At 39.1% G+C, this 25,514-nt stretch overlaps 1 protein-coding gene across 1 annotated transcript in view; it reads right to left on the bottom strand.

Moving 5' to 3' along the window:
• Positions 1-20,725: 20,725 nt before the first annotated feature.
• Positions 20,726-25,514, bottom strand: part of LOC136873670 (ubiquitin-conjugating enzyme E2 R2) — a 217,034-nt gene continuing 212,245 nt past the window's right edge. Inside the window, exon 5 of the mRNA XM_067146771.2 lies at positions 20,726-22,076. Within this exon, the coding sequence (XP_067002872.1) occupies positions 21,842-22,076 (235 nt within the window). The 3' untranslated portion in view covers positions 20,726-21,841. The remainder of the gene's footprint in view (positions 22,077-25,514) is intronic.

The following is a 25,514-nucleotide window of genomic DNA, read 5'->3' as shown; positions in this document are numbered from 1 at the left end:
TAAAATACTACCACTTGAAGAATCTTCTTGAATTCAATTCATGAAAAACAAGTGTGAACAGAATAATGTTGATGGGAAAGTGTTGAGATGTTCATTTGTTTCCAATATGGATCATTGAAAAAGTTGAAAGAGCAGAAGCAAAGAAATAGAATAGAACTGAGTTGTAGATGGGAGGAGGAAGAGAAGGGAGGTATAGTGTAGCTGAGGGATGTGGAACGATGGGTGACTGCTGGAGGGAATTTGGATAAAAATAAAAACAGGGGGTTTAAAGTGCTTAATTTCTTTTTATTGAAAATAGGAATTAGTAGATCAAATATAAGGTTTGGTTTTTCTAATATCTCATTAAGGTTGAAATTGGGATTAAAGTACTGATCCAGGTGGATGAAACAATTTTCTCAAGGATATTGAGCAGAGAGCCCTTATTAACCATTTTTACTATGTGCTATTTGAGGGTTGGTAACTGTACTTGTAATATATTTATTTTCGGAAGTGTTGTTCTGCGAAGGTAAGAACGTAAGCATTGTGCATTATTGTTAAGTGACAGCGAAGAGCATGTTATTTGGTGGTGGTATTCAAAGATTTTAATATTACCTATCTAGACTTGCAGGGCGCACTGATGCTTTGCGGAATTGTACCGGTGGGTACACCTATACGCCGCACATTTGAATTTTCCGCCTTAAAGTACTCCTCTATAGCTGAAACTCTGAACTTTAAAACTGAATTAATTCAACCATTTATCAGAAGATGTCACTGTGTTAATTTTGAATCGTTTTTGTTTACTAATTATCAAGAAGTGTGGACATTCTCTCACAGATGTCTCTGCGACGTAAAGCAAATAGCAAAAAAAAAAAAAAAAAAAAACAGATGTGTCTACCAAAAACTAGGATCATGCACCCTGGTGCGAAGTGAAGGAACTTTTCTTGAAGATATTTTGTATTCATAAGTTGTTGTCTTTACTAAATTTCGTTCTTTCGTTGGTGGGTTGGCAATATTAATCCTTTCTTTCCGTCTCTTTTGAATTTACCCAATCAGTAATTTCTGTAATTAATTTTCCTCCAATCACAGGTTTCTTCTTCATTTTTGACTTGTAACTTTTAGCCGACCAATAAACGCATGTGGGTGTGTCTTAATTATTCATGAAAGGTCTCGAATCTTCCGCGAGGGTATAAAAGCTGCTGATTTTCTGGTCTCTCGGCCACTCGTACAACATCTAGCTTAGTGTATGGAAGAATAGCAGGAGGCGGGAAGCGCCTCTCATCAGTCAGCAGCCCTTCAAAAAGGTAATGGCCGTTTAACATCCTTAATTTCTTGCCAGCTCAGCAGTTTAATCCTCGGGGAAGGTCCGAAACCGTTTTGATGTAACCTATACCATTTCGATGTAAAATTTTCATGTTACTTTAACTGTAAATCGGGGATAGGGAGTGCCTTACCCTCTCGAGCTCCCCTGCATTTTGATCTGAGGTGACTACGTTTTCATAACCGATTTTCTTCTCTTTCCTAATGTATTAAAATTATACGAGTCACCTCCCTAGTGTGGGAATAGCCCTTGTTGAATCGGCCTAGCTCCACTTACGTTTTTAACAAGCTTTCGTGTAGGAGTGCAAGTACTCGCCTCCATTCAGCTTTGTATTTTGGTACATTAACTTAAGCTGTTTTGTTTTCCTTCCTGCGAAGGCCCAGTAGATTGGGTACGAGATACCCCTGTTTATATTTGTAAGTTCTGCCTTGATGGCAGTTAATTGTAAAGTCTGGTATTGCCTTTAATAGGCTTGAAAGATTGAGAGCGGGTCAGTTCTTTCTGGTATTTTGAAAGGTGCCTCTAGGAGGCTTGACATTACTAGGTGGGAGCAAGTGCTCCATGGAATTAGGGGTTTTCTGCCCTTTGGTATTTTGTGGTTGTGAGCTGAGAGCTGAAGGATTGTGAAAGTGGGGCTTGTAGCCCAGGATTTGTAAGGACCCCTTAACTTGTGCTTTCATTTGTAAAGTTATAATTGTACCTGATTTTCTTCATTGTTATTTCACCTAGTGAAAATTTGTTAAATCTTGTTGTCTATTGAAAATATAACCTTTATTTAAATTTTTAATTCATCTTTCGGACTCGTAGTTAGACCCATTCCAGCCCGCACCTTCTTTCACCTCTGCTGTTCCACAGATACCCCGAAACTGGAATATTGAATACCTTTGCACATCGCCATGTTATGGGCCCTTCAGCTTCCAATGCATGGTTAGCACGTAGTAATTTTTACAGTTCCTCGAGTGTTTTCGTATTGAACCGTGTTGGTTAGTGGATCTTTAGTAGTATTATATGCCGTGGAGTAATAACATATTGCCAGATACTTTCAGCGAATAAGGGACAGCTTATACAACAGTTAAATTGATCGGCAATATTAAAGGAGAGTAAGTTAAGCCTTACGCGTTTAGTGGTAAAGTAGGCCTACAAGATGGTGAAGTCTTGTGCAGCGATCAGCAATATTAAAGAAATGTAAACAACTATTTCAAGGAGTGACCTCTTAATTTTAAACATGAATTTATTAATATATATTTTTGTTAGCAGTGTATTATGCAATCTTCTTATTCAGTTTGCTATTGTTTTTTAAATGCATCGAAATAGAATTAATGAACTGAATTCAAAACATGATTTTTCAACGTGTACAAGAAAGTGAAACAAGTAGCCGGTGCATATAACAAGAAGGGTAGTGGAGTCCTCCTTAATAAGAATGACGACATCTTAGCAAGCACAGAAGAGAAATTGAAGGAATGGATGGAATATGTACAAAATCTCTTCTTGGATCGCAGAAATGTGGATCATGGTGCTTGGGCAGACGATGGTATGGATATCACATGTGCAGAAGTAGAGTATGCCATAAGAACAGCGAAGAATGGGAAGGCTCAAGGCCCTGATGAGTTGTATGCTGAGATACTGAAACTGCTTGAGAAAGAAAAATCCCTTTCATTATTAGTTGACCTATTGAACAGTATTCACCGCAGTGGGACTATTCCTAGAGACTGGCTCAAATCGACTTTCGTAATATTGCCTAAGAAAGCCAATGCAAAATTCTGCAATGAATATAGAACAATTAGTTTGATAAGCCACATTCTGAAAGTATTCCTAAAGGTCTTGCATGCGAGAATTTATCATAAATGTGAGGAGAATATCGGAACCTCACAGTTTGGCTTCAGACATGGTTTTGGTACTAGAGAGGCATTATTCAGTCTGCAGGTATTAGTGCAACTGTGCGGAGATGTCAATGTCGATGTATTTGCTTCTTTCATCGATTACGAAAAAGCCTTCGATACAGTTCGCATGATGAATTTATGAACATTCTTTGAGAATTAGGACTTGATGGGCGGGACGTCCGTATTATTGGTAATCTCTACTGGAACAAGAGTGCTGGCATAAGAGTTGATGGTCGTGTCTCGAAAGAAGTCTCAATTATGAAAGGAGTTCGCCAAGGCAGTACTCTTTCCCCCATGCTTTTCAACATCTACTCAGAAAAGATTTTTTGAGATGCTCTTTATGGAAAGACTCAAGGGGTTGTGGTTAATGGTTTCATCATAAATAACATCAGGTACACCGATGACACTGTGCTACTTGCAACCAATCTGCAGGATCTACAGGAACTATTTAATGCTGCCACTGAAGCCAGCAGCGCAATGGGCTTGAGGCTTAATGTAAGGAAGACCACGTGGATGGTTATAAGTAGGAAAGAAGATGGCATTCGAGGTAATCTCACAGCAGCAAAGAACCAGATCGCAAGAGTGGCAACATTTAAATACCTGGGATGTCACATCAATGATGACTGGGACCTTATGAGATCCGATGCAGAATTGAGCAGGCCAGAACTTCTATTCAGAGACTTAGAAAACTTTTGACAAGCCGTGACCTTTCCATTACACTACGGACACGACTACTCTGGTGCTACGTTTTCAGCATTCTGTTATACGGCGTTGAGGCATGGACACTAACTGAGACCATGTGCAAGAAGTTGCAAGCATTTGAAATGTGGACGTACCGAAGGATGGATACCTTGGACAGCTAAAATGTATAGACGTTTTGCACCGTATGAACAAAGAACCAGAAATTCTTACTACCATCAAAGGAAGGAAGCTAGAATACTTTGGTCATATGATGCGGAACAGTAAATACCACCTTCTGCAAGTAATATTCCAATGGAAAATTAATGGAAAACGTGGTCCGGGGAGAAGTAGGACATCATGGCTCGGCAACCTGAGCCAGTGGTTTGGGGTGACAAAGCTTACTCTGTTCAGAACAGCTATGAACAAACAACAGATCATGCTACTGATCGCCAACGTTCTGCGAGGACATGGCACACGAAGAAGTTACCTATAGGCTATCCAAAGGATTTGTGGAGATTGTTCAATAACAATGTGTTCAGATTCTATGAAAATGTAACTTTTGAATGTTACTACAGTCTTGATTCTCATATATTTATTGCGTGTGTGCACGGTAGTTAACGTAGGCTGCCATTTATTATTTATTAATTACGGCCTGGGAAGGGCAAAGTTTCCCTGAGGCTTAGAATGAGACATTATTTGACACTTAAGGACACTTCACGGTCCATTTTTTACCAATTCAGACAGTAATTTTGGTTTGCGAACTGACGAGAATTTCTGTATGGATTTTCTAATTCTTATTGTGGCATATTTTTAAAATTTTATTTTCTATGTATCTAATGAACAGCTGTTCTTAACGTGTTATCCCGACATTGGTTTACGTTTTCATGCGTGTGTAATCTTAGTCAGTGCACAAATTCAATACGACGATCTCCTCGGAGATTTGGGGAGTGCCCGCAATATGGCAATACGCGTAGCCATACGCTACTGCACAGCCAGCGGTGTGGGGCCTGGTGGTATTCATGTAGTTAGCGTAAACATAGTACTGAGCTTATAAAACTTGCAAACATACAGGAGAAAAATATGCCTACTTGCTTCATTTCAGGCTGTAAGACCGGTTACAATTTACTTCTAAAAAGTAAACACTAGTGATGGGCAGTCTGAGACGTGATCTCGAGATTTCTTGAGGTAAACTGAGCTGAATGGTGTTTCTACAGAGTATGCGAATAGCCAAACATGGACCTTCTCCATTCCATAAATACGTGTCAACAAACGACTAACGCTTTCATCCCTACCAAGGTCTATTTTGACACAGTATAACATAATTATAAAGGACACCTATGCATTCTGGCATTGTATGCAACGGTAAGTACATGAATGAGTAGGCTAAGTACAGAAACTGATGGCTACTGTAGGTGTACATCGTTATCACTCATAATTTACCACCCCACATTCAATATCCATTTGACCAGTGCTTGTGTTTACTGACATTGTGGTAACAAAGGAAAATAATTCCTTACAATGTTATGAAGTATTCATTTCATAATTAGGTACTTCGGTACATGACGATGCAATGTAAGTCGTGGACATGGGATTATTTCGAAGAAATGCCATATAACACAGCCTGCTGTGTTCTTTATTCAAAAGAAGTAAAAACAACAGCAGAAATACTTCTGGGATGATCTACAACTTAAAAACGCATAATACCACTGAAAGGGAATCGTCACAGGGAACACCTCCAGCCTGATCTGCATCACAAAATGCTACCCTGACAATAACAACTGCGAGGTATCCAGGTAGGTGTACATCCTATCTACTGTAATTCACAAATTATGCAGGGTTATTCAGTTAAGACGAAAATGAAAACCTACAACCTGTTTTCCAGTCAGTGACCGGGCCAGGGATGGAATGAATGATGGTGGTGGTGATTTTTGTTTTAAGAGGAAGTACAACGAGGTAATCATTCTCTCGGAACAAATAAGTGGAAAAGAAATTTAAAATATAAAACAAAATTATTTATTCAACAAAGGAATTCGGAAACGCAGTACAAAATAAAACAAAAAAAACAATTATAGAATTAGGCCGAAAGGATTACTAACATATCAAAAGGGAACGTACGTTCCCTGAGTAACAGTACACTTGTAATTTATATACCCTTGACAAGTCCACTGTCGCACATAAAGCGGATGATGAGATCAGCAGTAGTCGCGTCATCGGCTAGTATACATTCGAGTGTTAACTACAGGCCGAGGCTCCGTCTTAGGCCAGAGAGATCGGCGCACTCTGTGAGGATGTGGGCCACGGTGAAGTCGGCACCACAAGAACACACTGGGGGGGGGTCTTCCCTCTTTAGGAGATAAGAGTGCGTGGATCGTAAATGACCTATCCTCAGCTTGCATAGTACTATGGCCTCTCTCCATGAAGGTCGGAAAGAGGACCACCACACGGTAGTTGTCTTCTTAATTGCTCTCAGCTTGTTGGGAGTTCGGATATCTAGCAACTCCGATTCCCAGGACGCCAAGATGGTTCGACTTAGCTGAGAACAAATATCCTTAGCAGGTACATTGACTGGTCTTGGAGGTAAAAGTACAGCTTCCTTTGCAGCTTCATCCGCAAGTTCGTTTCCCGCAATCCCAACGTGGCTTGGAAGCCACGCGAAAGTGATTCTGGTGCCAGCATCCCTAACCTGGCTAGAAGGTCATGTATCTGCTGTACCAGTGGGTGTTGCGAGAAACAGGTTTCAATAGACTGCAGAGAGCTTAACGAATCGGTACACATAAGAAAGTGGCTTCTTTCGTCACGCAGTGCAAACTGCAGAGCCTCTAACATGGCGTAAAGCTCTGCAGTATACATGCTACATACTTTAGGGAGCGAGATCTTCGTGCTCATATCATCAATGATGAAAGAGCAACCAACATTATCTCCGATTTTAGAACCATCCGTGAAGATAAGTCACCTTGGGTCCACGGAGCAGATCTAGATGTATATCTGGTCGCGGAACCGACCACGGAGGTACCTCACTAAGAGTTTTTTCATCAAGACAACCACCGATATCAATATTCAAATCATGGCACAAGCTATCAATCTGAAACCCAACCGCGTGGCATTCGGCCGGTCTTGGCACCGCTGGTGGTATTGGAATGAATGAAGCCCCCATCTTGCGGCGAGGATAGGACACCGTTATAACACCAGAAGCACAAGTATCAAACTACTGATTAACACTATAACAGTCATAAGCTAATTTTTTTCTTTTACACACTTAATACATAATTCTCATCATATTGCAGACTTCAAACCACCTTTCCTTTTTCAACTCTCTATATAAAAAGCCACAATCACACCTCTCAGAAAATATTAACACAGCTACTTACCATTGAGCACTCTTCCTCACTCATACATGCTTTGAAAGGACTAGACTTATCTCTTCACACGAGATCGGCAACAAACTAGCAACTTTAAATTTTATTTTAAACCCCATTTGGAGTAATCAGAAGATCTTTCCTCCATCATTGTTCTAAGGTTCAAGCCGTTTAAGCTCTAGTTTGATTTCTTACGCCCTCAATCCTTTGCAGAACGCTTTTTAGTAGAATTGACTGTGTTCCCATAGAACTATATTGTTGTGGCTACTTATAAACACAACTACATGCCATCGAACAATCTTCTTCTTTTATAAGTACTTTAAGAAGATTACAGAATTATCCCATTTCACGAGATTTAAAAAAAAATTTAAACCCCACTTGGAATGATAAAAAAAATATATATATTTTCTTCGTTTTCCCTCCAACTCAATTTTGAGTTAACCAATTTAACATTAATAAAGAGGTAAGTGAATTTACACACATCGGTTTTTCTTTGAACTCTCCTTTCCTTCAAATTCATTCCTTAATACGTAAATCTCCTATTGTTACAGACTTTAAACCAAATTTCCCTTTCGACTCTATACAAGAAGCTACAGTCGCTCCTTCCAGCTAATATTTAACACAGCTGCTTACCATTGAGCACTCTTCTTCACTCGTGCTTTAAGAAGACTGCAGATTTATCTCTTCACACGAGTTTTACAACAATCTAACCACTTTGTATGTTATTTTAAACCCCACTTGAAGTATTCAGAAATACTCTTCTTCGCCATATCTCTAAAGATCAAATTGTTTAAGCTCTAAATTGAGTTCTTACGCTCTCAATCTTTTAATAAAATTTACTGTTTTCTCATAAAATCTTTTAGTTGTAACCACTCACAACCAAGCATTTCCCTCGCCCCTACAGCATAATTTGAGTGAGTGGCAGAAACGTCTCATTACTAGCTTTAAAATGTATTTAAACTCCACTTGGAGTAATCAGCAACATTCTTCATCATTATTCTGACGTTTGAACTGTTTAAGCTCCAAACTTTTCTCTAACACCCTCAACCAACACAGGACGCCGCTTTACAAGATTCAACGTAGCAATTTGCGTTCTTATAGAACTACCAATATGCAACTTGTTACCACATTTTTAGACAAGGACATTCAAGAAGGTGTATAAATTGCGACTATTTGTTTGTGGGACTTTATTAAGACTTTATTTTTGAGAATATCTTAACTGCTGTCAACCATCTCGCTCACCTTTTGAGACATATTTCCTGCATCATCCTCATATTCATTTGTAATTTATTTTAAGAACAATCAGGGTCCTGATTTATTATCTTTCAGATTGAGATTAAGGCTGAAAATGCCCTTAAATAAAGGGCAAAACATGTCCCTATAATTTTATTCACAGATTTTAATTCTTAATTAAAATCACTTTTTATGTATTGAATAGGTGGAATAAATAAACAATTAATATTTCTTTGACTTTATTGTACAATTCAATACGGACCAAAATATAAGAATTATAACATGTAATTTCAGCAATAACCATTGATGGTATACTATCAAGCTTACACTTATAGTTACTGTGACGTCTCACAGATCGCAGCACAGGAGAACTGTCTCGAGATCTGTGACGTCAGTCTCGAGATTCTCGAGCGAGAGCGCTGCTCACCACCAGTAATCACTTTTTAAGCCACCTAAAAATTAAGTAGAATTTTCAAAATGGGAAAAGGTAATTTCTAGAAAAATACAAAAATGTTTCTGATAAGTGTTATGTGTGCAATTAACATTTTTCTAATTAATTCAAGATAAATTAGACTCATTTGTAGTACAAGGCGAACAGGTAAAAATTCCTAGAGATAGAAACTGAAAACTAGCACTATCCCTCACATATCGCCACTGACAATATTTCACAAAACAATTAAAAAAACTAAAAACAAAAGACAGCCTCCAAAGACAGAGAAAAGTTGAAGAAACAAATTGCACAGATCTTGCCGTGAATTAAATTTTAATGCTTGTTCTGAGAGTGTGAAAAGAAATGAAGTAGGTTCAGACACAACTAAAAAAACAATTAAGTTTACTTATTAAAAAATTAAAACCTGAGGAACATAATTTAATGACTATTTATTTAGACTTTCCCCAACTGGAGATTGGCCCTGAGGACAAAGTATACACAGAGAAAATATGAATATTAAAAATAATTGCATGTAGGTTAGCACATTTGACATTCTGTATACTGTTGTATTAAAAAGTTTGGGAGATATGGTTCTTCAGGATTTAGATGGAATATTTCACGGCAGTTATGGCAATTTCTTTTATTAATGCCTGATTGAGGTTAAATGGTTTGCAGAACTCTACAAAAAAGAGAGGAATAGTTCCTCTAGCACCAACCATTAATCTTATTACTTTGATATTATCCAGCCAGTATTCTTGTTTATAGAATGGGATGGTTGGTTCATATGTCATTTCCTTTTCCTCGAGCAGCCCATTTGGTTGTGTTTCAGATGTCTTGAATCTGATCGTCGGATCTATTATGAAGCCCTTTCGGTGGTCTTTGAAGGCTATCATGTCAATTCGATGGGTGCTGCCTGTAACAGAGAGACTGCGAACCTCCTCAAAGACTGTAAATCCTGAGTTCCTCAACACTTGAGCAATGGCAGATCATATTTTATGGTGCCTAGTATTTCATAGAGCTTCTCCATGCGAGCAGTAACCGAGAACATGAGCAAGAGTCTCTACCTCGTGGCAGTGTCAACAACAGTTAATGTCCATGGTCCTGCCTGGAATAGCTTGTACAGCTGCTACATTGCCTGTCATTTTCAAGGCATCACGCCATTCGCTAGAAGATAATCCTTGAAGGTGATTAAACCACTGATTGGGAGATCGCACCACTTACCAAATTCAACTTCTCTCAATGTACAGTAGTTCTTATTTTCTGGGGTTCTAGAAAACCATCCTTTTTATTCAATACACTGTCATCTGGTGTTAGACGAAGCCTTTTCAGACAGCTGAGGCTTTCTTCTTTTGGTTCCCTTGTATTTAGTATGTAAGGATATCTGGAATTAAAGAATATTCCAAGTGCATTAATGCATTGAAGAACAACCTTCCAACATGAACGGAATAGCCCTAGTCCCTTAAATTTTCTTGGGGCCGATGACCTAGATGTTCGGCCCCTTTAAACAACAAGCATCATAATCATTATCATCATCATCAAATTTCCTTGGACTGTATAGCATGGTGTCTGGCTTATCAGCTGGAACTTGTAAGATTTCTTTCAATGTGCATCTGATCATTTTTTCTGAATCTTTGAGGAATTTTACAGGAATTTGCTCAGAGGGAATTGTTTGGAACTGGTAAATAAGAGATGGACAAAGTGAGGTAGTAAGCTAATGCTAAGATTTTGTTGCCATAAAAACAAGTAAGAGATTCCAAAGTCAATACAGTCAAATTAGTTAAGTGAGCTGACATTAAGCACGAAGCAAACTGTGATTATTGGCACCATGCTCAAAAGGGACCAGATATATGACAATGAATTCCTTTTAGATAGTATCTTCTTTAAAATTAAATCACCTAAGGGCTACAGGCACTGTCCAAGGCATGACAGACATGTTTTCCCTTCCTTCAGAAGCACATTTGCAAAAATTAGTTAAAGGTTTAAAGTACACTTAAGGGGTGAACTCCCATGCCATTAGTGCTATTGGTAACTATTTCCACTATGAATAGAATGAAAACAGTTGCATGGAAATTCTGAGATTTGACGAGGTAAACCTTAGAGAGGAGGTTTAGTTTAATACCAAGTTAATGGATTCATAAATTTAGGAGAACACACCATGGAACACGGAAAAAATAAACTCTCAAATCACGCACTGGTGTTCAGGTTTGCGTCCCCATTCCATAACTGGGTTCAACTGGTTGCTGTTATTGCAAACCGAAATTCCACACTTGGTGATATTTCATCACAAATTTTAATCTACGTGGTCTTACAATTGGACTGAATTGTCGCCAGAATTATTGGTTTCGTCTCAGACGGAAGTCAATCAAATTAAAAAATCCAGAAATACTTGGGAATAAATGGAAAGAAGGGAAGGTCATATGTTCTATTTCTAACCCTTTTGATTCAAGTAAGAGACTTTGGGCCTTTTCAGACACTATACATATAATTAAATGGACTTCAAATTCTATTGACATCTTTTTCTTATTGATAACTGCCATAAATTTGCAGGTTTGAAAGTTTGCCACAAACTAATGTCTGCACATATATACCCCACTTCATTTCAGCGCATGAATGCAAGACTTGCTTTTCAGTTATTTAGTAATTCTATTGCAAATGGTACGGTATCAAGTTTCTTAGACAGAAACTCTGAGGGAGTTGAGACAGTGAATTCACAGAAACTTTCACTAGGAAATTAAAGAACCTAATAGATGTATTAAATACAAAGTTAAAAAAAAAAAATTAGGGGAACATGTTTTGTAATGTCTGGTATGTGAATGTTAATTTGGTAGATGGGGTTCCAATGGTCGTACAGTATACCTTGAGACCTTAGCTACTTAGGGTATGTCAAACCAAAGTTATACTACATCTGTAGGCATAGCCATGCATTAAACCAGACGTCATCACGTAGTTGCTCTAGGGAGCCGGTGTTACTTGCTCTGCTCGGGCCGGCTGTTGGTCATGTGACAAGACAGCAGCGGACAGGCGGGTTGCATACCGTGACCATACTGTACTTAATATTAATAATACCAATATAATGGTCCGTTATTGGACATTATAAATTTTCCAGCTAACTCATTCTTGGTTGCCTGCGTTTCGCCCTCGTGTGCTAAGTTAGGTTCGTCAGTTGGGACTTAGCACACCACCCAAGACGCAAGGCTAGTGCATACTGTGGAGGCCACTGCATAGGCTATTTGAAGCCACCAGCAGTGCCAATGCACTATGAGAGCTAAGTCTCATTTACAAAATTAGATGCCTGCCTGGCCATCATAGTGCATTGGCACTGCTGGTGGCTTCAAATAGCCTATGCAGTGGCCTCCACAGTATGCACTAGCCTTGCGTCTTGGGTGGTGTGCTAAGTCCCAACTGACGGGCCTAACTTAGCACACGAGGGCGAAATGCAGGCAACCAAGAATGAGTTAGCTGGAAAATTTATAATGTCCAATAACGGACCATTATATTAGTATTATAACTTTACTCATTCAGGACAAATATTTTAGGTTCCCTATGGGAATCAACATCTGCACATACTGTACTTGCCGCTTGGAAATGTTACGATATGAACAACAGTTTTTATAATAATAATAATTTGCAGTATGAATCATATGGGATGAACAGGACACAGATTACGGAGTATAACAGACAAGAAAATTATTCATTGACAAAGGAAATATACAGCAGTGTGCAATATTTCCTGAATAACTACATTTTCATGATTAACTGAAGCTTTGGGACACATAAATTTACCGAAATAAAATACAATTTATGTGATTTGTACATATTCTTTGCGGTCTCATTAACATACATTTCAATATTTGTATGGCATTTATGACTATGACAACAAATTAAACACACGAACTGAAACATATCAGTGGTGTACTCCTCCTTCACGGGACCTTTGAGCTCCTTTAGATAGTAGTGTGTCAATGTTTGGTACTATCGTTTGTGTACTGGCAAGTAGCAAAACACATCTCAAGTTTTCATCAATGAGCCTACTTCTGTGTCTAGATTTACAAATCTTCATTAATTGAAACATATGCTCACATAAATAAGTTGATCCGAATATACTTGCAATATGATCATTAAATGTGTACACTCGATTAAATCTCTCCCGTGGAAAATGAATGTAAAATTCAGTCAAACTGTTTGTGTTTGCAAACCCATCTTTCATTTGAGTATCACACTGTAAGTCAATCAGTTCTAGCTGCAGTTCTGGTCTAACAGTTTGCACATCCACTGAGAAGGGCGTAGCAAACACCTGCAGAACGCCTGAATATCGTGAAACCTACTCTCATAGCGACATTAAAACCTCTTTATATTCTTCTAATGCTTTTTTAAAATGTGATCCCATATTTTATGACATATTATACATTTTGCTGTGTTATTTTCTTGAACTATTAAATACTCCTCTTTCCAAGAACGTTTGAAACTTCTTGGCGTCAATGGCCTACGCTGTGCTGAAATCTCTTCCATAGTAAATGGAACATTAACCGACTAGAGTTGAACATCGTGTGGTGAGAGGATAAAGATGGAAACACACTAGTGTCACCTCTCATGAGTTCACGCGTATCGTGTCGCAATCTAACCTGTCCTGAAAGATGTGCTATACCTTTGCGTCACTGGCCTACAGTACGTACTACGTCATGCACTTCCCCTACTTGCTCACTAAGCTGCTCTCTTTCCTCGAGAGCAGGGAGCAAACTGGCTCCGAAGGCATTTCGCTGTCGACTGACGATGCCTGCATTAAACTGTCAGGTGACCCCTCAAAACAAAGTGAATAGCGCTGCATCCATGTGTCGTTGTGAAGTACACAGACTACTGTGGTCATCTGAGCACATCCCATAAGACATCTTAACGAGATTCAAGTCGCAAGGGCCGTCACTTTGATCTAGGAAGGATGGACTTTTCGTCATGTTGCTGTGGATCTCAATGTCTCTCCATCAGTTATTCAACACTTGTGGAATCGCTACAGTGAGACAGGCCAGTTCACAAGGAGGGTTGGACAAGGTCGTGGATGCATGACAACCCCACAGGATGACATATCTGACCAGCTGTGCAATGCAGTGTTGTTCAGCAACTGCCAGAGAACTGCAACAAGACCTCAGGAGGGTCACTCTAGTCACGGTGTCTGACCAGACAGTAAGGAACAGGTTAAGAGAAGTGTCCTTACGACCTAGATGTCCTGTTCGAATTTAACGCAGCAACATCGCGCATTCTGTTTGCCCGTACCCACGTCAACTGGCAACTTCGCCAATGGAGACCTGTGTTGTTCACAGACGAGTCCAGATTTCCCCTGACACAGCGTGATGGACGTCAATGTGTATGGAGACGCCGTGGTGAGCAGTACATGTTAAATGTTGTCCAGGAAGGCGACCGATTTGGACAAGGTTCTGTGATTGTGTGGGGTGGCATCAGTATTGATGGCCGTACGGATCTTGTCGTCGTCCGTGGTAATCTTACTGCTGCGGGGTACATCAGGCAGATACTGCTACAGCATTTGTTGGTTGCTGCATACGGTGTTGGCCCTGAATTCGTACTCATGCACGACAATGCATGGGCTCATGCAGCGTGCATCACCAGAGCTGTCTTGCGAGAACTGGACATTCAAGAGATGGAATGGCCAGCAGTGAGTCCCGACCTTAATCCCATCGAGCATGTGTGGGATACGCTTGACAGAAGCGTCCGTGGGCGTCCTGTTCCACCACAGACTCTCCAAAACCTCGAATACGCTCTCATTGAAGAATGGGGCCTGATACCACAACGTGACCTCCGTCAACTTACACGGAGCATGCCACGTAGGTGCCAAGCTGTGATAAATGCTCGTGGAGGACATACACCATACTGAAGCTCTCCAACTGTGATAAAAATCCACCCTGGAGGACTGTTATCACTTTGTTTTCGCCCCTATTTGTACATTTCCATTTGTGTTCTGAAAATGAACGCGAATCCATCAATGTTCTTTTGTATACTACAACGGTAAAGAATAAAAGTTTATTTGGTAATATACCTGGGTGTGAGGTATTGTTTTGTGGAGCATGGCATACGTTCAAAAACATGTTCCCCCAAATTTTTTTGAACTGTGTACTTCTACACCAGCAGAATATATAACTTTAATTAAATGGAGATAACCACAGTGGAAACAAGAATAATTTTGCTACAGAAAGAACTCTTGAATCCCTACAACTGAGAGCACCATACAGGTGACCAAGTATTTATGGAATAATGAATTCCGTTATGTCCTCACAGCAAAATTTAATGAAGATCTGCTAGAAGTGCAGTTTGGTATATTACTTTAATTAAGCTGTGCCAGCCATCCTTCAACAATAGATTTTTTAATTTACACATGTTGCAGTCTATTTATATCCCAACAAAACTTGCTCTGTCATCGGGTAGTAATTGTGAGCCCAAATCTAAATTGTCATTGACACCATTCACCTATCAAATGAAAACGCTGACTAAGAAGACAGAAGAGACAAATAAGGCTGTAGTAGAAAAAGCACAGAATAAAATAAGGCAAGTTCTAGATTTTACTGAGAACATGGATAGCCTCTTACTGGGCTGGGAGAACAATTTAGGCTTACTGAAAGCCACAGTCTTACTAAAGAGTGTTTGATTCAGTATCTAGGAGGACATATAGTGCGCAATGTACCCCAGGTCACAAAATGTTAAATGTGTCAGTCTACTTCTCCTTCAAGAGCCTTTCTTAAAGTGTTTGTGCAAGCTGAAAATATAGTGGAACAAAGCCTTGCATGTGATCATAGTCTATGGACCATATTTTACAAGCGTTTGAACAGTTTGTACAGTATCAAAATTAACTGCAAAAAATTAGGGTGCTGTGATGACCATGTTGTGGACATTATGCCTACACTTGCTTAACAATGTATGAAGTGTCTATTTTATTTTGTTACAAGACAGATAAGAACATAACTGAAATCTTCTAAGACCACAAAATCTACCCAAAAGCTATCTAAGCTATCTGACAATTGACTTCTGGAATGGTAATCAAAAACATAATATTGTTCATGCAATAATGGTCTTTTATTTATAAGCTAACTTGGAAGCTCAAGATCAATTAGTGGAGGAAGATTAGCCAAATGGACAGACCGATGAGCTAGGTTACATGTGATAAAAATCATTCTTGGATCCGTATTGAAAGTACTTGTATTTCTCGGAAGCAGGCAGTGACGAGGAAATTTCGTGATTGCGTTTAGGTAAGTTGGTACTCTAACAGGATATGTATTTCTTTTGTATTTACTTGTTGAAGATGCATGGACCATGTGGTCATTGTAAACAGATATGGCTGACCAAATTGAAAACACTGCAGGAGATCTTGAGAGAATAAGTAGTTTATTGGAAGATGAGAGTGATTTTATAGTGATGTGCAAGATGGTGAAATTAATAGCAGTGATTCTGAAGAAGATGCCAGGAGAGAAAATACCAAAGAGAACATTCATGGATACAGAGACTGGAAAGAGGCCTAGGGGATGTCCTAGAATGAGATAGAGGAGCTCTGTTGTGGACTGTATTGCAAATAGAGGAGTCGATAGCAATAAAGTACCAGAAGAGGTATGGTGGAAAGATAGAGTAAGGTGGAGGGCTTTGGTAAACTACCCTACCCAGAGAGAATCTGGAAAAGGGAATGGACGAAGAGAAGAAGAAAGATTCTGAGGGAGATGATAACAGCATACATGATTCTAGGGATGCCCAAGGAAGTGGATTTAGGGATGTCCAAACATTTGAACACCCTGATTATGAAGATGATGATATACCACTGCAGGTTCGCATGAATCGTATTATTAATTATAATCCAGTTGATCCCATCAGTGATACAATCTGTCATTCAGATGTCTCATGGCAGAAAGTTAGCGGACCAAAGCCTGTAAAAAATGGTATCGATTTTATACCAAGAAAAACTGGCTTCCAAGCTAACATACCCAGAAATTCAAATGCTATGTCTTCTTTTGATCTCTTTTTTCCTGGAGAATTGTGGGGGATGATAGGTAGTGAAACAAATCATTATGCTGCTGAATTGTTAGAACAGCATTTGGATTATCTGGAGAGACATCCTCACAGCAGACTGAAAATGTTCAAATGTGTAGATAAGAAAAAACTAAAAAAGTGGTTAGGCATTATTTTGAATATTGGTTTAAATACCAAAACAGATGAAAAGAAACACTGGCACACTAAAATAAGATTTTCCCAGTATATGCCATTCTTTTCAAATGCAATGTCCAGGAAAAATGAAAACCTACAACCTGTTTTCCAGTCATTGACCGGGTCAGGGATGTAATTAATGAAATATAGGCTATTAGTACGATGGGGTCGCCACTCCCGAAGTGATTTATTAATGACTGATAGATGCTATGAAATGAGAATGGAGAGTGTTGCTGGAATGAATGATGAAAGGGAAAACCGGAGTACCTGGAGAAAAACATGTCCCGCCTCTGCTTTGTCCAGCACAAATTTCACATGGAGTGACCAGGATTTGAACCACAGTATCCAGCGATGAGAGGCCGACGCGCTGCCGTCTGAGCCACAGAGGCTCCAATGTCCAGGAGTGACATCCAATTAATTAACAGAGTGGTACATTTGAATTCAAATGCCACAGCAATTCCAAGGGATGAACCTGGGTATGATTCTTGCCACAAGGTGAGACCATTGCTAGACTTCCTAAATTCGTTGTGGAAGAAATTGTGTATTCCTGCATAGGAAGTCTCACTAGATGAATCCTTGACTGGAATGAAAAATAGAGTTGCTTTTATACAGTACATGCCAAACAAGGAACATGCTCTATTTGGCATCAAAAAGTTTGAACTGTGTGAAAGCAAAACTGGATATGTGTTGCATATTGAGCTGTACAATGGCAAGTACTTTTTTGCTTCAGGTGACCCAGATGGCATGACACAGAAAGTAGTTACTGAAATTGTTGGTAAATGCAACCTATATAATAAGTGGTACCATTTGTTTACTGACAATTTCTATACAAAGTGTCAGCAGATGTTCTCCATCAGAAAGGGGTCGTGCTCACGGGAACAGTCCGAGCAAATTCTAAGGGCCTTCCTAAAGAGCTCATGAAAACAAAACTGCAAGCTGGTGATGTCCTCTATTTTAGAAAGGGGGAAGTGATAGCTTGTGGATTCAAAGAGAAGAAATCCAGAAAGCCTGCATATTCATTCATTCATTTATTTAGCTTCCATAGACTGTACAATTACATATTTTGAAATATGCCAACAGTATAGGAGTTGTTGAGTGCCTTTCCACTGCATGTCATGCTGAAACTCTGTTGGTGAAGGCAAAAAATGGTAAGGAGGTATCCAAACCATTGCATATTACCAAACACTACAATAAACATATGGGTAGAGTAGACCTGAAGGACCAGAAGGTGCATCATGTTGCTGCAAAACATGCTACAAGGAGATACTGGAGAAAAATCCTTCAAAATTTGCTTGACATGTCAATGCTAAATTCATACATTGCCTACTGTGACAACACAGTGAGATGTATGCTCCTTGTTGAATCACTTCATCTACAACCATTCTAATGTAATGCACCTGAGTATGTTCTGTGACTCATGTAGTGGACAACAGGTGAACTTCACTTTCTTTTGGTTCCTCTTCAACATGGTGAATGTTAAGAAAAAAAGTAACTTTTCCAGTAAGGGGCCATTCCTATTTTGGGAATGATAAGAACATGGGTTTGGTGAACTCAAAAGCCCGGGCAATTCTTCGTAGTGACTGGATATCTAAAATCAAAACTTCTTGTCAGAAGCTCTCACAGTCTGACATTGCAACAGCTGACCACACAATGTTTAGGAATTGGAATAACTTCTTGGATGAGGGGCATGCAAAGAAATCACCATTTCCATCCCTGCCAGCAACAGAGATAGAGGACTGTTGATGAGCTCTCAGACCACTTACAGTGGAACTTTGAAAGCCTTCTTCATAGCAGCAAAATGAAAGAGACATGATGCTTCCAATCATACTGATGGGCAATTTTACCTGCCAGAGGAAGCTTATGAAGGTAAGTGTATCATTCCTTTCATTCCTTCACTTAATTACCCCAAAATAGCACAATGTTTTTCTTCCCTAGGAGCTTTGCCCATATCTGCCGAGAAGTTCATAGACTTATAACAGGATGTAATAGTTACTAAATTGATTGGTAAATTCCTATAAATATTGTAAAATGTGACATTGTGCTTGTCAAGGGCTTAAAAATTGTTCATAGTTATATTGCTCTTGTTATTTTACTAAAGATAATTAAACAATAATGCAGAGACTTACGATAATAGTTCAGTGCAATTTTCCCTACACATGTACGTAGTCAGAAAATATATATTGTTTGCTTTATTGTATGTTAAAATTTCATAATGAAAGTAAGTTAGACAGTTATAATGAAAATACCAAGATTTGTGAATTTTTGAACTTGAAAATCAGAAAAAGAACAGGTTCTACAAGGTTTTGAAGTTTAAAATGCTTCTACTGGAAAGTTAATAAAATGTTGAGCTGCTCCTTTTCCTGTACCCTTCATTTGTTCTTGTCTTCTCTTTCTATTGCTCCATCTTCCTACTCTGACTTGTCACTGTGTTTGTCCTATTGTCCTATCATGTTCTTATCTCTGTAAGACTGATTTGACACTTTGTTTGTTCCTTCCCAGTATGTATATTTGATGGTTTATTAACTCATTTATCAGTAGTTAATGCTTATAACTCATTCCATGTTAAGAAAACAGTATTGCCCTTACGCACCTACAAGGAGTGAACACATCCCCTCTTAGACAACCATAATTCCTCATGATTAAAGAATATTATAATGTATATTGTATTATGAAAGAAAGAAAAGGGATGGGGCATGTTTTTGCCCTGAGTTATTAAAATAACTACAGAAAATATTTTATTTCAGAAATACTTTTGTAGGGAGGAAGCACAGTGGCAGGAACAGCCATCACTTTGTTGCCTTCCTTCATTTTCCTTCTGAGTTACTCTGGTACACGCAACGCATAATCAGTTATGCTGCGAATCGCTGGCAGCTTATCTCTGTTGAAGAGAAGTAATCTATTTAGGTGTGTGTTCTAATATTCTTGTACTGTGCGGCAGTTGTTACTGAAGAAGGTGTGCAGCAATACATCACGGAATGACTTGTACTGATACAGAAATTCGCTATGATTTTTATCTGGACTTGGTTTTGTTATTTAGATTTTGTTTCTTAAGCGCATTTTATTTTTGTTACATTTTTACCACTTTTCCACAAGCGCATTTACTTGTTACCATTCTTCTCGTGGGGCGATATGAAAGCACAGTAGTACCTAGCATTGCCGGCGCAAATTTATTAAATGCAATTAACTGCATCCCTACCTCCGAGCCTATAAAAATTATCTCCCAGTTTGCCTTGAACTTCAATACTGAGGTTTTGTATGTGCAGTGGTTTACCCATGTTGCTGTAAAAACATAAATAAGCCCCACTTCCCCTTTGCAACCCCTGTACCTACATTTTTTAAAATGCAGCTTATTTTCTTCCTTCTTTTATTTTGAAATTAAGTACTGAGTTTTACCAATATATATGCCACGATTTTCCTGTGATGCTGTTCAGCAGAGCCGTTCGATATGGCAACCCTGTTGTCATACGAGCAATACTACTTTCTTAACATGGAATGACCTATAGTTAACATACACAAAACAAACTAACCCTTGAAGAAAATTTTGCAGAATAATCATCATTAGGGAGGGAACATTTAGTAAGAAATGTCTTATACCTCAGTAGACAGTACATTCACTTCTTGCATTTCATCACTGACATGCAAGCAGATAAAAATAGACTTTTCTTTGGAATGTTCGTAACATTTTATTTGATATAGTACATGTGGAATTCTGACACGAAAGAATGTAGTAACACAAATCAGTATTATATATTTTCACCAATATTTTATCAGCAGCATGAACAGGATTTAGGGAAAAATATATACATCTACAATCATAAAAGAGCAGCACTTTTAACAGAGTTTAGATAAATTATGTTTATTAATAAAGTAAAACAAGATCACAATACACTGTCTATAATGTTGAGTCCACTTTTTACAAATACCGACAGATATACTACACTTACAGATACATGTAAGGAAAGAAAATACGTGTGATTAGTTCCTTAACCTTATGTATTTGTAATAATAGCAGCAGATCAACTTCGATTCCATTTCGTTCTTATGGGGATTATCTAACCTGAACTGAAGGAAATAACTGAAGGGTCTGTTTTGACAGTCGACATCAGACTGTAGAGGCATAATGAATGTTTGTGAACGTTTGAAACAACCTTGACTGACAAATTAATTTTTGTACAGTCCGGTTCACAGACAGATTCAAGTTAACTTTTGTTGGAATAAATAAAGTTCACACCACAATTCATAAATACAGTATGACAAATGTTTGGTCTCCTTGAAAATGAAAGTACAAGTGCACATATTGAATAATAAATCTATCTACTAAACCATTAAACACATTCTTCACATTCATTGAAATTTACTTTATTTTCCCCCCGTAAATTGTGAGGAGAATCTTAGTTCATAGAATATTTTAATTCTGACATAGCTCTACAAGCAGGACTCCTGTTTTACACTATGTTCAATAATGTTTTAGCATTTATTCAAGAAATAAAACATAGCTTTCTTCATTGTAGAAACTCCTGAATGTTCTCAATAATGCTATGACCATACAGAAAATCCACAACTGTGCTCCTTATACTTGGCATTAGAAAGCAAGACCGTTTAACCTCCATAATGTCATTTTTAAACCACTGCTTTTCTTTTAACACAGCTATTTGGTGGAAAAAAGAAAATTACATTGTGACAACCTTCATTCACAACTGATGTCCTTCACTGGATGAAATACCTATTGCTCATCCAAGAGTGCTGTCTGTTTCACAATGCAGTCACAGCCTTATCACGACTCACCATTCCCACTATCATCACCATCTTCGTATTCACCCTCCCCCGAGTCCCCACCTTCTTCATCATCATCGTCGTCATCGAGATCATAATCATCATCATAGAAATCTGTCATGTCGACAGGATGTTCTGGAGGTTTTACTTTTGTCTTGATGCAGTAATCTTCGAGGGTCATGGGGACGACGACACCATCTTTTTCCGCTTCCAACCTCGCAGCAGACACCTGCTTCCTGCACAGCAAGTATAATAGGTTAAAAAAAACCTAGTACAACAAGGGTTATATTTCTACTGAAGCACAAGCACATACTGTCAATAATGCAAAGAAGAAAATGAGCTGGAATCACTGTTTAGATGCTCACGGTTGTTTTCATTATAACTTATCACTACAGCAGTAAAGTTTTTCAGTCTGTTGAAACTAATGAAGGGTTAATAAAATTAGAAAATATCTGAAAGATTAAACATTTAATAACAGATTATACCTGAAAAAGATATAATTTTGTCTTGATGCAGTGATCTTCAAGGGTCATAATATCAAAAAGATATAATTTTTCAGGTATAATCTGTTGTATTCATTTTCAGGAATGTATGTCCAACCTTTGTCTCGTTTCTTTACAGGGTCGGGTACAAAGCGAGACTAATCTCTGTAGAGAGCTTTTACGACTAGATGCCCTTCTTGATGTCAACCTCCTCAGAAGAGTTAATGAGATGTGATATACAGGGTGATTTTTCCCACCGTGTACAAACTCTAGGGAATGATCGAGGAGAGGCTATGGAACAGAAAAGGTCTAATGAATGTATGTCCGGAAATGCATGGTTTGTTTGTTAAGGACAATTTATTCAATCATTCTTTGTTACAGAGACTGCGATCTAAATACGAGCTGTACCATTCAGTTACAGTACAGTATGTGTTGAAAATGGTTTCCATGTGCCTCCACGCATGCATGTACACGCCGTAGCATGTTCTGTCTCACATGTTCACATCGGCCAGGCTGCATCCGAACAGTGTCAAAGGTAGCATGAATACGCTGCTCCAGTGTCTCCTCATCTGGAATGGGTTCTGCATACACGATACTTTTGAGATGGCCCCATAACCAGAAATCACACAGGTTGAGATCTGGTGAACGAGCAGGCCATGCAACTGGACCTCCTCGTCTGATCCATCAACCTGGGAAGACACGATTGAGATGCATCCGAACGTTCATGGCTATGACTGTACTAACATAAAGGACTTGGATTTTATTCCCATGAAATTCATTTTCGCATACCTTTCTTCAAGATGTGGACTAACGTTATCTGTAAAGTGATTTATATCATGTACTACTCACATTTTCGACGCCTGAGTATGTGGTTCTGCTCATTTGAATTTTACGTACATGCCAACTACTAAGTGTGCTTTGGCTGTGAGCATCTGTCTGCTGCTGCCCTCTAACAAAGGAAGTTTGTATTTCCTTGCCTTGCCCTAACCTATTGCGCAACTCGCTTGGCGCACATCCAGGCACGACTAGCTGGCTTGTTGTTACTGAAGCGAGCGAATTGTGAGCCGACTGCCAGCATGGAAGGCGAACAGATGCTTATCTCACGCTTCGCTATGAACCCAGCTGACCCGATGCATCCGGGCTGATTCCGAGGATACGTGGGGGTTAACCCCCCTGATTGGCTTTCATCTCCATTCTGATTTACTTCTGGAGCACCTTCGTTTTGGTATATCTTTGGATTATATTATTTCTACTACCCTCATAGCCGCTAAGTATGGCGATTGTCTTGGACCTTCGATTGGAAATTCAAGAGTGTAAGTTTTGAAAATTCTTCTGCTTCACATCTATTTGCGTTTCAGCGAAGGATTAAAAGGGGTGTAATATGTGTCGCGTGGAACATATTTCCTTAATCTTAATACGGTAAAAGAAATTGTTTTGAGAACTTATAGTCATGAATTATTATTATTATTATTATTATTATTATTATTATTATGTGCGTATGGACCCAATGGATCACGCAAAGCTCTAACGATTCTGTTTTCTGAGTTGCCAAACAGCTCTCATCCTTTCTCCGTGGATCCTTTTTCGTTCTTCTGTCCACTTTGCTCCAGTCTTCTTTTTCACTTCGTTCTCTGGTTGCACTTTCCATCCATTAATTTTTTTCCTATAAAGGTTTCTGTCCGCGGTGTCATTTGGGTTTATCTGGGCTTTTTCCAGATCCTTCTTCACTTCTAATACCCATGGAATATTTTTTAGATGTTCTATGTAGGTGAGAATCTTGTGTGTCAGTCTACTTGCCAGCAATCTGTGGACGTGCCCATAGAATTTCAGACGTCTTTTACGGATGTCTGCTGCAATGTTGGAATGCTCTTCTGTCTCTCTGCGTAACCTCAGTCTATATCCATCTTCTGTTTTTCGGGGGCCGAGAATTTTCCTCAGGATTCTCCTTTCTTCTTTTAAAATATTTTCTAGGTCACCTTTCCCTTCACTGGCATATAAGACTTCGGGCTTTATTACTGTATTATAGTGTCTGATCTTTGCATGGCGGGACAAGCACTTTTTATTGTATATGTTGTGAACCCTACCGTAGGCTTTCCGAAATTTTTGTAGGCGAATTTTCTGGGCAACCTTCTCGCTTCCCGTTGGTTCAAGTATTTCTCCCAAGTACTTGAAGTGTGGTACTCGGTTGATTTGCCCATGTGTCGTGTTCAAAGTTTGGATGTCAAGTTTTGAGCAGAAGAACTTGGTCTTTTCAAAGGAAATTTGTAGGCCAACCTTTCCAGCACATTCGCTAAGGGTTTCAATTTGTTTAACGGCTGTGAATACATCATCTGTAAGTATGGCCAGGTCATCTGCAAAAGCGAGGCATGATATCTCAATACCGTCTTTGGGTCGTCCTAGTCGTATGGTCCAATTAATTGAAGTGGATAGTATGTAACTAGTCGTATGGGGCGCCAGTATCCCATGTCTTTCAATACCTTTTCCCACTCACGGATGACTTTGTCTAGGACGAGGTTGAAAAGAAGCGGAGATAAGCCGTCACCTTGTCGGACGCCAGTTTTAATCGGGAATGGTTCAGAGATCTCCCCCATGAATTTAACTTTGGAGATAGTGTCAGTGAGTGTTGCCTTGATGAGGTTGAGGGTCTTGGAATCAAGCCCCAGTTCCTCAAGAAAAACGAAGAGAGACTGTCGATCACCCGAGTCGTACGCTTTCCTGAAGTCAACAAAAATGCAGATGACCGGTTTGTTCCTCAATGCTTTGTATTTAAGTGTTGCCTTCAAGTTGAATATTTGTTCTGCACACGAGCGACCAGGGCGTTAGCCTGCTTGATATTCGCCAATACTTTGTTCAAGTTGTTCTTGCGTTCTCTTCAAAAGGCAAGCTGAAAGAATTTTGTAAGTCACTTGGAGAAGAGAAATGCCCCTGTAATTGTTTACGTCGGTCTTATCTCCCTTTTTGTGTAATGGGTGGATGAGGGCGCACTTCCAGTCCTGAGGTAATTCTTCCGATTGCCAGATATCTGTGATGATTTGAGTGAGCTCCTTGAGGGAGTTAGGTCCAAGATTTTTCAGAAGTTCCGCAATGATGCCATCTTCTCCGGAGGTCCTATTGTTTTTAAGTTTGAGGATGTGGCCGCGGATTTCTTCCTCTGTCAGTGGTGGAGATTCTGGGAAAGTGTACCTTGGGGGT

Source organism: Anabrus simplex, chromosome 5 (assembly GCF_040414725.1).
Source record: "Anabrus simplex isolate iqAnaSimp1 chromosome 5, ASM4041472v1, whole genome shotgun sequence".
In the NCBI taxonomy this organism is placed as follows: domain Eukaryota; kingdom Metazoa; phylum Arthropoda; class Insecta; order Orthoptera; family Tettigoniidae; genus Anabrus; species Anabrus simplex.
Note: the sequence above shows the minus strand (reverse complement) of the source record. Positions and strands in the feature narration are given on the sequence as shown.